A 15,095-nucleotide genomic window follows, 5' to 3' on the forward strand; every position below is an offset into this window, starting at 1 on the left:
TGATAATGATTGGGTTGGAACAATGCCGAATGTTATCTTTCCACCATTTTAGTTCCATTATGGCCTCGGTTGGTAGCTTAATTGGTTTGTCAAAATGACCACCATTAATTTTGAGTGCTCGTATTTTTGCCCTCTGTAAATTTTGATAATGTAAAGGTCCGAATTGTGTGGCTGGAAAGGCAGCCACTATTTTGCCAATTATTCTTGCTACCAATCTGATGGATGGTTTACTGATGTCAATGAGGTTACTGTAAGCCTCTGTTAAGGCTGTAACCTTTTCCTTAGGCAAAGTCACTGACATGTGAACTGAGTTAATGGTGAACCCCAGATAATCCATTGTGGTAGAAGGCGTTAATTTAGATTTAACTGGATGGATGATAAAACCCAGGTTTTCAAATAATTGTTTAGTGGCTGTTACCGTTTGTTTAGTCAATTCGAAAGTTTTGCCCACAATGAGTATATCATCTAGATATGCCATCACCATGTGTTTTTGTTTCCGTAGAAACGCTAGGGCTGGTTTCAAATTTTTTGTGAACAGTCTGGGGGCTGATGTTAGACCATTAGGTAGTGCTCTGTACTGCCAAAGCTGACCAATCCAGTTGAATTGTAAATAACATCTGTGGTCACCTCGTATAGGTACTGAATAGTAAGCATCTTTTAATCGATGCTTGCCATGTAGTAACCTTTGGAAATCAATTGCTTAGCAGTAACAAAGGTTTCCATCTTGAAATGAATATATTGTACGAAAGTATTCAAATTAGTCAAATCTATGATGATGCGACAACCACCATCTTTTTTGTTTTTGATAAAGATATTGGACACGAATTCCATTGATTCGTGTTGGGTTTTTTCAATTACCCCTTTTTCATAAAGCCGCTCCAGTTCAGCGTGTGCTTTTGATTTTTCTTTGCCTGAAAGCACGAACTTTCGGTTCGGTACATGCTGAACTGGAGGGTTATGTTTATGTATAAATTCTATGGTATATCCCTGGATACTGCTTAAAATATAAGTGTCGGTAGTTAACTTATTCCATGCATCCAGATAGAAGTGTAATCTCCCACCAACCTCCATGCTCCCTTTAATTCGTAAGGAACCAGACCCACCTACCTCCATGGTTACCAGTGGTAGGTTTACTTTTTTCTCAGTATCCTTCGTGGACGTTGAGGCGCCGGTGTCTGGGTCTGTGGTTGGGTTGGTGTTGGGGGTTTGCGCATTTTCCAGTAAGGCCGGTCTGGGCCATGGCCTAAAAAAGACCGATGTTCAGTGTACCTGGCCTTCGAGCTTTCACCAGTTTGTCTTGTTCGACTGGTGGGTGCGTAAGGGTGCTGTTTGTGGCCGAAGTAGGTTTTAGCTGATGTTGCTTTGATGAGCCCCAGGGTTTTGCCTCCTCATCGAGTTCTTTCGCTTGTTTGGATAGATTACCTCCAAATAGTAGAATTGGTGGTTTAGGGGTTCCAGGTTTGCACAGACCTGCAAATTTAGGGTCTAATGCGGGTTGGATGGCACTCTTCCTAATACTGCTTATTTCGTATTGAGTGTTACAGAATAAAGCAAGTGCATCCTGTTGATCCTGTGACATGTCTTTTTCGTCTATTGTTCGGGCGATAGCTGTAATTCCCGCTGTTAGGACCTTCAGTACTTTTTGGAGCTTCAAGTCCCTGGCTCTAATTGCTACTCCGACGTGTTTCCATATGCACTGGTTTACAATGGGAACATTCAGTGATGTACAGTTCCCTGGTGGTAAATGTCTTGCCGTGGTGTCCATTAATGCCTGTCCTTGTAGCTGCTTAAATGACATATAGTCAATACTGGCAGCTAGTTTTGGTTCAAGGTTTTGGCCAGTTAGGTCTGGTTGTATGAATTGGGACACCATGTCCAGTAAATTTTCGGTTTCTTGCACCCCTCGCACACTTGGTGATTGTTCTGCATACCCCTCTTCAGGGTCAGCCCAGAAGTGACCCCCAGTACTCCCCTCTGACGAGGGAGAAGAACTGTGCAGCCCTACAAGAGGTACTGCTGTAGGACTTACAAATTGCCCACAGTGACTAGCCTCCATCTCCCGGAGCTTGTCACGTTGGAGCATTTGCTCCATCAGCTGCTCAAACCGGCTCCAATGCTCTCGGTCACCGGCCGCTCGCGGCTGCTCCCTAAGCCGCTCCAACCGGCTCCAATGCTCTCGGTCACTGGCCGCTCGCGGCTGCTGAAAGTCGGACTCATCGGAGTCAACGGCTCTGTCAGATTTTTGCTTTGCCTTACCATCCGGCCGCGGTGTAGATCTGGCCGGTGCGGGGGCGAAGTCGGGCACAGCTGTTCCCATTACGGGCAATTCGTGTGCCGTTGACCGCTGCTGGCTGCCCGCAACTCCGCGGTCCTCCCCCGCCAGCTTTGTCGCAGCCTTCTTATTTCTCTTTGTCCTGTCCATTGGCTCCACCTGTAACACAGTAAGTGGAACAAAAAAGAACGCAGAGTATTCCTTACCTGCAGTTCCCGGCTTTTAAATTCTGCCGCTGAGGGGGAACGTCGTTCCACCTGCATGACTGTTTCGCAATGCGTGTAGCGATATGACACGCATGTGTCCTGGCGTGACTCCGAAGTAAAATGCTGCAGTAACTCAGCAGGACAGGCAGTATCTCTGGAGAGAAGGAATGGGTGACGTTTCAGGTCGAGACCCTTCTTCAGGAAGAGTTTCTTTTGAAGAAGGTTCTCGACCCAAAACGTCACCCATTCCTTCTCTCTTAATGAATTTGTTCACCTCTCCTCCAGAGAGAGACATAGAGAGAGAGAGAGAGAGAGAGAGAGAGAGAGAGAGAGAGAGAGACATAGAGAGAGAGAGAGAGAGAGAGAGAGAGAGAGAGAGAGAGAGAGAGAGAGAGAGAGAGGGAGAAAGAGAGGGAGCAGTTACTTTCCATCTCCACATTGCTATATGGGAGATGCCTCTCCACCTCTCAGTTTATATCTCTTTCCCTGAGGTGAAAGAGTTAAAACATTCTCACTGCTACAGTTTTATTACTAATTTTGCAATTCAATCTGTACTGATTGTGTTGACAAAATTATTTCCATGTGCGACACCTTACTGTCACCTCTACCCTCTGCAGGTTCAATTAATGAAGGTTTACGCCACCCTCGTGTCATTTTCTTACCCCCTTACCACCCTCTGATTTTTCTACTGATTGCATAATGCCTAGTTATTAACCTCCTGTAATCCCAGTTAACCTGCAAATTGACCACCTTGAAAATAGAAAGCACCTTCTGCATCTCTTTCTGCACCTTTCTAAACACCTTCCATCCAATGAAGTGAATTTGAAGTATGGTCAATGTCGGAATCACCCTGGATAATTTGCCTAAAGCAAGGCCCTACTAGCTGCAATGTGGCACTGACCACGTTTACTGTTTTAGGCATGTAGTTATGGATAAGTATTGACAAGAATACATATTATCAATGTCTTCAGAACATTAACCTGAGGGAGCAGAGGAGACCTCAGATTAATGGAACAATTAAAGAATACCTAGACCAACTATAATCTTAAAATTCCTGGTTAAGAGCTGGGGAGTGAGATTAACTAGAAAAAAACAATGCTCAGTGGATCAGGCAGTATTTGCGGAGGGAATGAATAGATAACATTTCGAGTCTAGACCCTTCTACAGAATGAAATGTTTTTACAAATATCAAATGAATGACTTCCATTCCTAAGTACTCAAAATAAGTGTAATGGAATTTCCATTGTTTTATACCACTGTTATAATACAGAATTTCAAAGGTGGTTCACAGTGAGTTACTCTTAAAATGAAGAGCGTGGTCTGTGTGATGTATGTGTCCATAAAATGTGACCTGTGAGTTATTCTGCACCCTGGGCTCATGCTAAGGTTATGTAGGAAGGAACTGGAGATGCTGGTTTAAACCGAAGATAGACACAAAATGCTGGAGTAACTCAGCAGGACAGGTGAGACTTCATCAGTCTGAAGAAGGGTCTCGACCTGAAACGTCAACCATTCCTTCTCTCCAGAGATGCTCCCTGTCCCGCTGAGTTACTCCAGCATTTTGTGTCTTTCTAATGTTAAGGTTTCTCTCCAGAAGGGATAGGAGCTAGTGCCACAGTGGCCATTTGTCCTGGTTGGGACTAGATAATTAGAACCAATACCTGTAGTGACTAGAGAAATACCAATCTTCTTTACATGTTTGATCCTTACCACATTATATTTTTATTTTCACCACAGCCCAATGAATCAACAGTTATACCATCATTACAGTTCAATCTCAAAGGATCAACGAAATTAACTATTAAGTTATTATTACATTTAGTACATTGAACATTGTTAGTTCCTAACATTCTAGGTAATTATGAGAAATGAACACTCACCTGATGCTTGTAGCTGAAATGGTGGCTTATATAAGTTCATAAATTCAATTTATTCCAACTTAATGGAATGCTCTCTTCACTATTTCTCTTCTTCCTTAAGTGAGGAAGCAGTTCAGTAAAGGTTGCCTAACCTAATGCGTGGAGTGAGCAGGTAATCTACAGACAGATGTTTCGACAGACTGAGCTTGAATTCACTGGGCCTGGAAGAATTAGATGAAATTTGATTGAAAGATTTAAGATCTTAATGATAAATATGGAGAGGATGTTTCTGATTGTGGGAGACACTGTAATTAAGGGTCACTGCTTTAGAATTAGTGATGGCCCACCTTTGACAGAGATGGAGAAAAATGTTTTCTCTCCAAGGGTCATGCAGAAGTTGAATGAATCTTAATTAGCGAATGGTGCACAATTATTGTAGAGACACAAGAAGCTGCAGATGCTAGATTAAGATTATTGTGTGGATGAGAATGAAGAGTTGAGATTACAATCAGATCAGTGTTGACTTTATTTAACGGCAGGATATTTTTGAGGGGTGAGTGGTCTATTTTTGTCCTTATTACACATTGTTGTATGTCATGCATACAAATTGCACAATTCATTGGGGCCTCGTCACAATGAGATATGTTTCCTTTGTCTTTTCTTTATTTTTTATGCAGAAAAATTGAACATCAACTCTTTTCTTTATCCTAGCGTTGAAAAAGGGGCGTTTTTGGATTACCCCGGATCCGTACCACGATGATGATAACATTCAGATTGGCCGGGAGGTCAAAATCTCCTGTCAGGTGGAGGCCATTCCCCCGGACGAGCTGGCATTCTCCTGGTTCAAGAATGGCCGTCCGCTTCGGAGCTCGGAAAGGATGGTTATTTCCACAACGGATCTCGATGTCTCGCCTGGCACAACCAGCCTGGACATCATCGACCTGCGGTTCACAGACTTTGGGACATACACTTGTGTAGCCTCGCTGAACAGCAAGGTTGTACCTGACATCAGCATTGATGTGAATATCTCCAGCAGTACAGGTGAGCACTTGAGCAAGATTTGTGATAACTGGTTTATCCTGGAATTGTCCTTTTACCTGCATTGTACCATCACTTTGCAGTGCCTCTACTGCCATTATTGTAGGCTGTAGAGGCCAAACTGGTGACGGACTACTGCTTTAGAGGTGAGCTGGTGGCCCCTGGCTGACTGGAAAGATGGATGGATCTGTGCAGGATATTTGGATAATAGAATCAAACAGGCTCAATGACTTGGTGATTTCCAGTAGTCCAGTTGTCCAGAGTGTTTTACTGTCATAAATGCCAAAACAGAACAATAAAATTCATACTTGCTGCTGCGCAACAGGTATGTAAACATAGTACTCAGTAGATATCATAATAAACAAGAAGAAGATGTTCAATAATTTAAAAAAATATATAATGTAAAAAAAAAACAAAGCTCAAACTCCCTTTTGCAATCAGGGCAGTTTTGAGTCATGTCATGTAATTGTCATGTTGCACCTTCTCGGCTACGTGATACAACTTGCATTTTTATAGAGCCTTCGACAGCATAATATAACCGCAATCATTTCCACATTAAGCAGGGGCGGAAATCCCGGGGGGGGGACGTGTTTTGTAATCCGTATTTTAAAGCTGTGAAAAAAAAGCTAAAAGCTTAAAGCTGTAAGAAAAAAAGCTAAAAAAAAATCTCCACTTTCCGCGAGACAGTGGGGGTGGTACTGATGATCGAGGGCACCGATTGGATGAGAGAGACGTCAGTCAGCAGGCAATGGGGGAGGTGACCATGATGATTTAGCGTGATGATTGGAGGAGGGAGGTTTCGGTCAGAGGGGGAAGTGGGGGGTGGGACTGAGGATAGAGCACGGTGATTGGAGGAGGGAAACGTCCTAGTGGAGCAAAGATCATGGAGCGGAGCTTGACGGTAATGGCCGCTCGTAGGTACTCGGGGCTCTCGGGAGAGCTCTCGAATGAGCTCGTACAGTGGGACAGGGCTTTTACAGCAACAGAGACCCAAGTTTGATCCTGACTACGGGTACTCGTATGGAGTTTGTACGTTCGCCCTGTGATCGCGTGGGTTTCCTCCTGGTTCTCTGGTTTGCTCCCACATTCCAAAGACATTCAGGTTTGTAGGTTAATTGGCATTTGTAAATTGTAAATTGTCCCTAGTGTGCAGGATAATGCAAGTGCACGGAGTGATCACTGGTCGGCGCAGACTTGGCGGGTCAAAGGGCCTGTTTCCACACTGTATCTCTAAAGTCTAAGACTTTAAACACTGAATCCAAGGGTCTGTGATGGAGATGGATGAATGAGAAGTGAGGGAGTTCCTGACATTTACAGCGACCGTGAGGGGAAAATTGGATTGCTTCTCCTGAGGAATTGCCTTCAGAAAATGCCAAAAAGGCAGAGGGAAAAGCCACAGACTTTTCCAAGAAATAATTGAGCATGGGATGGTGATAAGGGGGCAGAAGTGGTGAAAACCTGAGAGGGAAGAAGCAAAAGGAAAGTTGACAGAGTGTTGCATAACTGTGACGGCAGAGCAAGGGAAAGTGAAAGGGAGATTGAAGTAATAGACTTGGACTTGTGATTGCAGTCAATGAAGCATTATGTGCACATTATGCTTTCCAAATTCATAATCACAATTTACACATCTCACCACTTATTTTCCTGCAGTCATTGCCAATGTCTCAATTGGTAAACATAATTATTATTGCAATTGCCTTCTCACTAATTTTGTACCTCCTTTGATGAGAGAATAACTGATATTATAAATGCACACAACTATTTTATTTCTTGGCCATGGCTCGAGATGCTGATACAAAAAGCAGTGACTTTAAGATGTGCTCTAGGGGTTTGCGCACACTGCATTTAGCCCCTTCAGCTGTCAAATGTGATACCTTTCAGACAAAAGTTAAAGCGTTGCCCTTTAACATCAATTGGATGTGAATGATTCCATGAAAGCATTTGAGTTAACACCAAAGTCTTTGCGAATAATTATTCCTTAAGCTATATCACAAAGAAGAAATGTCCATGTCATTACTTGTTTTTGCGTGACCACGCGGCACATAACTTGGCCACCATGTTTCCTGAGATAGAGCATTGCAGATGATCAAATGTAATAATATAAGTAATTGCCTGCAAAGTGCTTTAGAACAACGAAAAGATGCCTTGTAAATCCAAATCATTCATCTTTGAAACAGAATTTAGGGCAGGAGAGAAATGGGCAAGTAAACTAACCAAGTTTAACCCATATTCCAACCACAGCCATGTGCCAGGAATGCTCTCTTTCTCTCGGTCGGTCAAGGCACTGAGCACAAGTGTTGGGATTTCATGTTATAGCTCTAGAAGAGCTGTACAAGATGTTAGACCTGTACGGCAAGTTTATCACAGAGAGGCCGAGGTGTTATATGGAACGAGTTGCCAGTGGAAATTATAAAGGCGGGTGGAATGTTTCAAAGACATTTCTGCTGGAACATGGATAGTAAAGCTTTTGTGGGATTTGTGTCAATTTCAGGCAAATGGGAATATCTCAGAAAGCCACCTTAGTCAACATGGACAAGTTTGGGCTGAAGAGCCTATTTCCTAGTTGTATATTGCTATTATTCAAAAGCCTTTAGTCAAGTATATCTACAGTATGCAATATTTGTGCATAGTGGTTAAAGCTGAAACAAAGGATGGTGGCAAAGCATTTTCCCAAGCAGTCTAAATGTCAAGTGCATTCAAACACAGCAGTGCGCCAGGAATCAACTTTATAATAGAACAGTTCACTGCCCTGAATCTATGGTTAACTCCATCCGTCTACTCTGACTAAAACCACATTGTTTATCCATAAAAACCTGACTGATTTGACGATAATTACTGACCTTCAAATTTCCAACAATCAAGGATTTTTTTTTTTTTCAACCTTGTAATAAATATAGCAATGATGTAATTAGAAACATTAAGAACCTGTTTAAGAAGGTCTGAAGAAGGGTTTTGACTGGTCTGAAGACTGAAGACTGCCCAGTCTGAAGAAGGGTTTTGACCCAAAACGTTGCCTATTTCCTTCGCTCCATAGATGCTGCCTTACCCGCTGAGTTTCACCAGCACTTTTGTCTAACATTAAGAACCTGTTTATCTGTATACAAAGTCACTAAAGACTCTTGCAAATTATCTCCTATTCTTGCAAGAAATATATGAAATATATATATTTTGGAAAAAACTGATGACAAAATAAATATTATAGGCAATTTATTGTATAGTGTAGATAAATCTGATCTGATAATGTTTGAAATAAACTATATATTATTACGTTGAAATGATACATCCATGAACTTTAACATAGTGGGTTTAGTTTTGAAATGTGAGTCTTGGTCACGTTCTCTCTTCTCTTTTCTAACTGGTAGATAATTTTATATTCACTTGAGGAAAAGACAAATGGGTCCAAGCCGTGTGCCTTACACTTAAGTAAGAGTTCAGCTTTAAGGGCATGAAAACAATGCGTGCTAAAATGAACTGGCAATTTGCTAAGGAATCAGTGTCAGAGATTTAAGAGGAGCTTTCAGAATATACAGAATGAAAGAAAGAAAAATCCCAAGGAGAAGATTACATGGAGCAGCACAGTGTATCTAGTAGAGCTGATGCCTCACAGATCCAGTGACCTGCGTTTGATCTTGGATTTGGATGTTGACTGTACAGAGTTTGCAGCTTATCTCTGTGGGAGAGTTTAGTTTAGTTTAGGGATACAGCGTGGAAACAGGCCCATCGGCTCATAGGCCCACTGAGTCTGCATCGACCAGCGATCCCCGAACATTAACACAATCTTACCTACATACATTAGGGACAATTTACACTTATACTAAGCCAATTAACCTACAAATCTGTACGTCTTTGGAATGTGTGAGGAAACCGAAGATCTCGGAGAAAACCCACGCGGTTATGGGGAGAACGTACAGACTCCATATAGAAAGCACCCGTAGGCAGGACCAAACCTGGGCCTCCGATGCTGTATGCGCTGTAAGGCAGCATCTCTACCATTGCTCCACCGTGACACCCACTAATTGGTTTGGTTGGTTTCCTCTGGAGTTCTGGTTTCCTCTGGAGATTAGTTTCCTCTGGAGTTCTGGTTTCTTCCCACTTCCCATAGACCTGTGGGTTGGTAGGTTAATTGGCCACTATACTGTAAATATCTTCTGGTGAATAGAGAATCTGGGAAGGGTAGTTGATGGAACTGTGGAATTTGCATAGGTTTAATAAAAATGGGTGCTTGACGTTCTGTATTTACTGTTGGATCTGTTTCTTTGCTATTTGACCATCACGTGTAGTTAATGTAAAAGTAATAATAATAATAATAATAAATTTTATTTAATGGGCGCCTTTCAAACATCTCAAGGACACCTTACATAGTATATCGGAATAACATATAATCGGAATATAACAATAAAGACATCACAGAGACACAAATTAAAAACAGGATTCAATCCAAAAACAGAAAATCAAAAACACAGTGTGAAGAGGGAGCAGCGGCAACCAAATCGTGCCAGCGTCCACTCTCTCTTCACGGCAGCCATCTTGGACACAGACCTACAAGACTACAAATAGACAAAAAAATCATCCCCCCACAGTGGATAGCACTGTGGAGGAAGGCAAAATGTCCAGTCCCAACCCCATGTTCACCCCCAAAGTCAGGCCTATTGAGGCCACCGCAATTGCCTCTACGGAGGCCCGATGTCCCTGGCCGTTCTTACCGGGTGGTCTTGCCCCGGCGTCGGGAGAGTCCTTTCGGCGGCTGGGCCACTTGGAACGGCCGCTTCATGGTTGGAGCCCGCGGCTGCCGAAGCCGACAAGGCCGCCGGTTTGGAGCTCCCAGGCTCCCGTTGTTGAAGTCGGCGCCGCCTCTCCGCTCTGCAGACCCGCAGCCCGGAGTTGTTGCTCTCGGCGGTCCAGCTCGCCAGAGCTCCAGCGCGTCGCTCCAGCGCGGCGACCCAGGCAAGGGATCGCCCGCTCCGCTCCAGCGCTCCAATGCTGTGCCGCCGCCGAGGCCGAGGTGCTGGGCGGTTCCCGCCAGGAAACGGCGCTCCAAGCCCGCAGGTAGGCCACGAGGACGGATCGACGGGCAGCCCGGAGAAGAAGCTGCCTCACCGACCAGGTAGCACAACTAAAGAAAAAGCACAATCTTGGTTAGAAGATTGAACCGAGGATATAGAAAAAAGCAACAAATGACTGAAAGATTAGAATTTAAGGAAAAAAATGCAAGGTAAAGGTAGCTGGAAATATATAAGCAGTTAATATCTATGGAGATTTAAAAAAAGAAGAGAGTGAGTGCTGATCCTACAGAGATTGCATCTAGGGAATTCATAATGCAAAAACAAGGAGGTGGTATATGAATTAAATAGGTATATTGTATTAGTTTTCACAATGGTTGAATCAAATAATGTCTCCAACATTGTTTTAAATTGCAAATTGAAAGGATGGGAGGAAATCAGGGCAATGGCATTCACTGGGGCAGTGGCACTGCTCATCTTATTGGAGCTGTCGTCTGATACATATTTTTGGTCCTGAGGGACTTCTTCTTTGAACCTTAAAATAAGTGGCTACCAAGGTATTGATGTGTTGGTTTTAATTTTACATAATTCCCTTAATTCAGAGAAATTTCCTTGAGGGGGCTAGATTGGAAAATAGCGAAGGTGACATTTTTCTTTCAATAAGGGAAGCAGAAAGTAGACAATTATAGGACAGTTGGTTTGGCAATTGAGAGAAAATGTTTGAAGGTATTATTAAAATTGTACACCAAAGAAAAATCTACATGGTTTTGTGAAAGAAAAATCATCTTGGACCAATTTATTAGATTTCTTTGAAGAAGTGATGATAAAGGAAATCTGGAGGTTGCAGTATACTTTCATGTTCATAAGGTCATAAGTTCATAACTTATAGGAGCAGAGTTAGGCCACGGAGCCTATCATGCCTACTCCGCCATTCATTCGTGTCTGATCTGTCTTCCCCGCACAATCTCATTCACCTGCCTTCTCTCCATAACCCCTGACACCCATATTAATCAATGGTACCCATACTAATCAAAATTTCCAGAAGGCATTTGATACCTGCAGCAATAAAGATTTTACATAGTAAATAAAACAGTACAGAACAGGAACAGACCCTTCATCCCACAAGATCGGTGCTGAGCATGATTCTATGACCAATTCTTATCTGCCTGCATATAATCCATATCCTTTCATTCCTTGAATATCCTTGTGCCTATCCAAATTACTCTGAAATGCCACTATCGTATTTGCTTCCACCACTACCCCCAGTCCGAAGAAGGGTTTCGACCCGTAACTTTGCCTATTTCCTTCGCTCCATAGATGCTGCCTCACCCGCTGAGTTTCTCCAGCATTTTTGTCTACCTTCGATTTTCCAGCACCTGCAGTTCCTTCTTAAACATAGACTTGGGGGCATAGGCTTTGTTTATTTATGCACTATTATTGTTTTTTATATTTTATGTGTATGTATGTATATATGTGTGTGTGTGCGTGTGTATATATATATATACTAGACCAAGTGCAGATCCGTTGGGTCTGTTCCCCCAATGTGCGGTTGTGGGGGGGGGAGGCGGCACGCAGCGTCACACACACTAACTATTTTCCCCCCCCCGCACTCACGCTAATTACCCCCTTGATATTATATTAATATTATTAATTTGCTCCTTTTACCCCATAACCACCCTATCTACTGACGCATAGCCCCCAACTTGCAGTCACATCTAGAGAGGGAGGGGGTGGGGGTGCGGGCGGGGGTAGAGAGTGAGGGCAGAGAGAGAAGGGGCAGAGGCAGAGAGAGAGACAGAGACACAGAGAGAGGGGCAAGAGGGATAGGGGGTTGGATAGGAGGATAAGAGGGAGGGTGGGTGAGGGGGGAAAGGTGGGGGAGGAGGGGAGGAGAGAGAGAGGGTGAGAGTGAGGGGGAGAGAGAGGGGGTGCTGAGAGGGGGGTGAGGTGGGGAGCGGGGAGGGGGAGGGTGGAGGGAAGAGGGAAGAACCTAAAAAACAATTTGGAACCAAAAAAGACACATTCTGCAAGCATTGTAGAACCAAAAGAGACATTTTTTGCAAACATTTTAGAACCAATAGACACATTCTGCATGCGTTTTAGAACCACTAAGGACACTTACATTTGAGTAGACATGTGTTCAGTGTTATTCACAGCTCAGAGAAACGTGACCCTCTGCCTTCCTCCAGCTTGCAGACACTGATTGAGGCACACCACTTCCTGGTTTTATAGTCCCTCCCCCCGCCGCCAGCAGGGGCAGCAGAGAGAATGGGGAATTTTGTAAAATCATTAATATCTCTGTCATTTTTCATCGACGGGAAAAATCCTCAGCACACATACGGCGGAGGGGGGCTCTGAGCAAGGTGGCCAAAAATTACGGCCGTAGGTGGCAGCGTTCTCTCGGAAATCGCAGCACAGATGGCCAAAACCGGTCAAGAACAGACTTTTAGTGATATAGATAGATATATATATATATCACTGATTTTTTTTCTCTTCTATTATATTGTTTAGAGTGCTATGTTTATATATTATTTTGTGCTGCAGCAAGTATGAATTTCATTGTTCTATCTGGAAAATATGACACTTAAACACTCTTGACTCAAGATCAACCATGATTGAATAGTGTAGATGCGATGGGCTGAATGGCCTAATTCTGCTCCTCTGTCTTATGGCCGTAAGGCTCGAGTTACAAGATGGACTCGAAAGAAGAAGAAGGCTCGAGTTGCCTTTTCCTGCCCCAAATCATTTGTTTGCATGTGAAACAATGTGAAACTTGTGATATTCCAAATGATGTGCACAGTACACACTGCTGCAATGGGAAACTGAGTTATCTTTCTTTCTGTTTACAAGTTCCACCAACGCTATCCGTCCCAAAAGGAAGGTCTCCAATGGTTGCTCGGGAAGCCGACACAGTGGAACTCCAATGTTTGGTTTCCGGGAAGCCCAAGCCCATAATCCTTTGGTCGCGCTATGATAAGGAAAAGGAAAAGGAGCTTCCGATGCCGGATGGCTCCATGCAAATGGAAACCTATGATGGATTACTGCGCATTGTGAATGTGTCCAGGGATATGAATGGAATATACAAATGCCAGACGAGCCAGTACAATGGATTTAACGTGAAACCGCGGGAAGCGGCTGTGCAGCTCATCGTTCAATGTAAGTAATTCAGATTTTTCTTTGAACAATCGCCTTCTGGGTTTTTGTAATTATTGATTTTTTTTTCCCTATAAGCACTGAGTTGCAGAATTGTGCAGTCAAAATATTGCCCTTACATTATTTCATCCTGTCTGGCTATTAAAAGTAAAATTGATTCCTGATAAGGATACAGCAAATCAGATTATCATTTATTTCTGGATCTTTGGTTTACAATAAAACACATCATGATTACTTTCTTTGACACAGATGTTTTAACTTCACAGCATATGAATATTCAAGGAAATGTTTTATGCCTCTGATTTATTTGATTTAGTATCTTTGCAGTCTAGAAAATGAAAACACTTGATGGCCTATTGTTATTTATTAATCACTTTTTAACATCTAAATTGGGCATTTCTTAATCTGAAAGCAAATAAGTTGTCCATTGAGGTATTGTGTTTAGTCTTCCTATATTGAGCTATCCCATCTATTCCAAAGGCTCTCTATCCCTCTTCCCCAATACCTCTCTGCATTATCTCTGTGTTCAATCAATGTAATTCGGTCAGAAATTGTTTCTAGTGGAATAGTATAAAGATAAATCATGGGTGGTGAAAACTTGCTCTGAATTTGGGATACTAAGAAATTTCTTTACATTTCTTAATCAAAGTGGAAAGTGTAAACAGGAAGAATAATGTTTGAGTTGACCAAGCTATTAGTGGCAAATTTTCACGTTCCACAAATGATTACAAAATTTAATTGTCAAAAAATAAGTTGTGGAGGAAGCACAGTTTGTTTGATCTCTCCCTTCCTCGCATGAAGAACATTTAATAGAGGGTCCAGCAAATTCTGAAGTGGTTTAGTGGAGAGGAATAAATGCAGGTTTTCAAGTGTAAAAGGTTTCATGGAACCATCTGGCTGTGAATTCAGCATGAAAATCAGATTGCTGCTCTGTGTGGCCTTGTGTAGGTGTGATTTATGAAGGATAATAGAAACAGTATGTTTACAGTGAGTTGCATTTTTGTAAAAACAGAATCATTAAGTGCCTCTTGTCGAGCTATTATGGCATTTATGAAGTGCACACTTCGAAGAGTTAATGGCAGCTTTTCTCATATTAATTGGTAAATTAGAGGGGAAAACATTCCCCGGGGAAGATCAAGTTGCCGGAGCTTGTATGCAAGAAAGGTCACATATTGATCAAAATGACATGTATAACCTTCAATGCCATACTCATTCAGCAAATCTTCCCAGAGCATACTCGACTTCACCTTCACATACAATACATTACTGCAGTTATGTTATAAATTGGGATGAAGGGTGCAGTTGGGCAAATAGTTATTGCTGACAGTTTAAAATACCTGAGACTTTGCTATAATTTCATAACACAAACTCATTGCTAAGCAGGTTGCCAAAAGATAACATCAACAAAACAAAATCTTCTGTTATTTTGACATGTATTGAACTTTCATTCCTCTGACAATCACCCTCCATGGTTTAACAGTATCATTCAACGCTACGTCTTTCAGTCCTGCTCTTTCTGTCCGGCTGTTCCAGGGCATTGATGTTCTCCGCGATTAAAGTCCACGTT

At 42.6% G+C, this 15,095-nt stretch overlaps 1 protein-coding gene across 2 annotated transcripts in view; it reads left to right on the forward strand.

Annotated features, from left to right (window-relative positions):
* mdga2 (MAM domain containing glycosylphosphatidylinositol anchor 2) overlaps positions 1-15,095 on the forward strand; it is a 1,081,316-nt gene that overhangs the window by 643,624 nt on the left and 422,597 nt on the right. For both annotated transcript variants that reach the window (XM_033027338.1, XM_033027337.1), the window contains exons 7-8: positions 5,049-5,378; positions 13,226-13,531. In XM_033027338.1, the coding sequence (XP_032883229.1) occupies positions 5,049-5,378; positions 13,226-13,531 (636 nt within the window). The remainder of the gene's footprint in view (positions 1-5,048; positions 5,379-13,225; positions 13,532-15,095) is intronic.

The sequence above is a fragment of the Amblyraja radiata genome, chromosome 9 (assembly GCF_010909765.2).
Source record: "Amblyraja radiata isolate CabotCenter1 chromosome 9, sAmbRad1.1.pri, whole genome shotgun sequence".
In the NCBI taxonomy this organism is placed as follows: Eukaryota; Metazoa; Chordata; class Chondrichthyes; order Rajiformes; family Rajidae; genus Amblyraja; species Amblyraja radiata.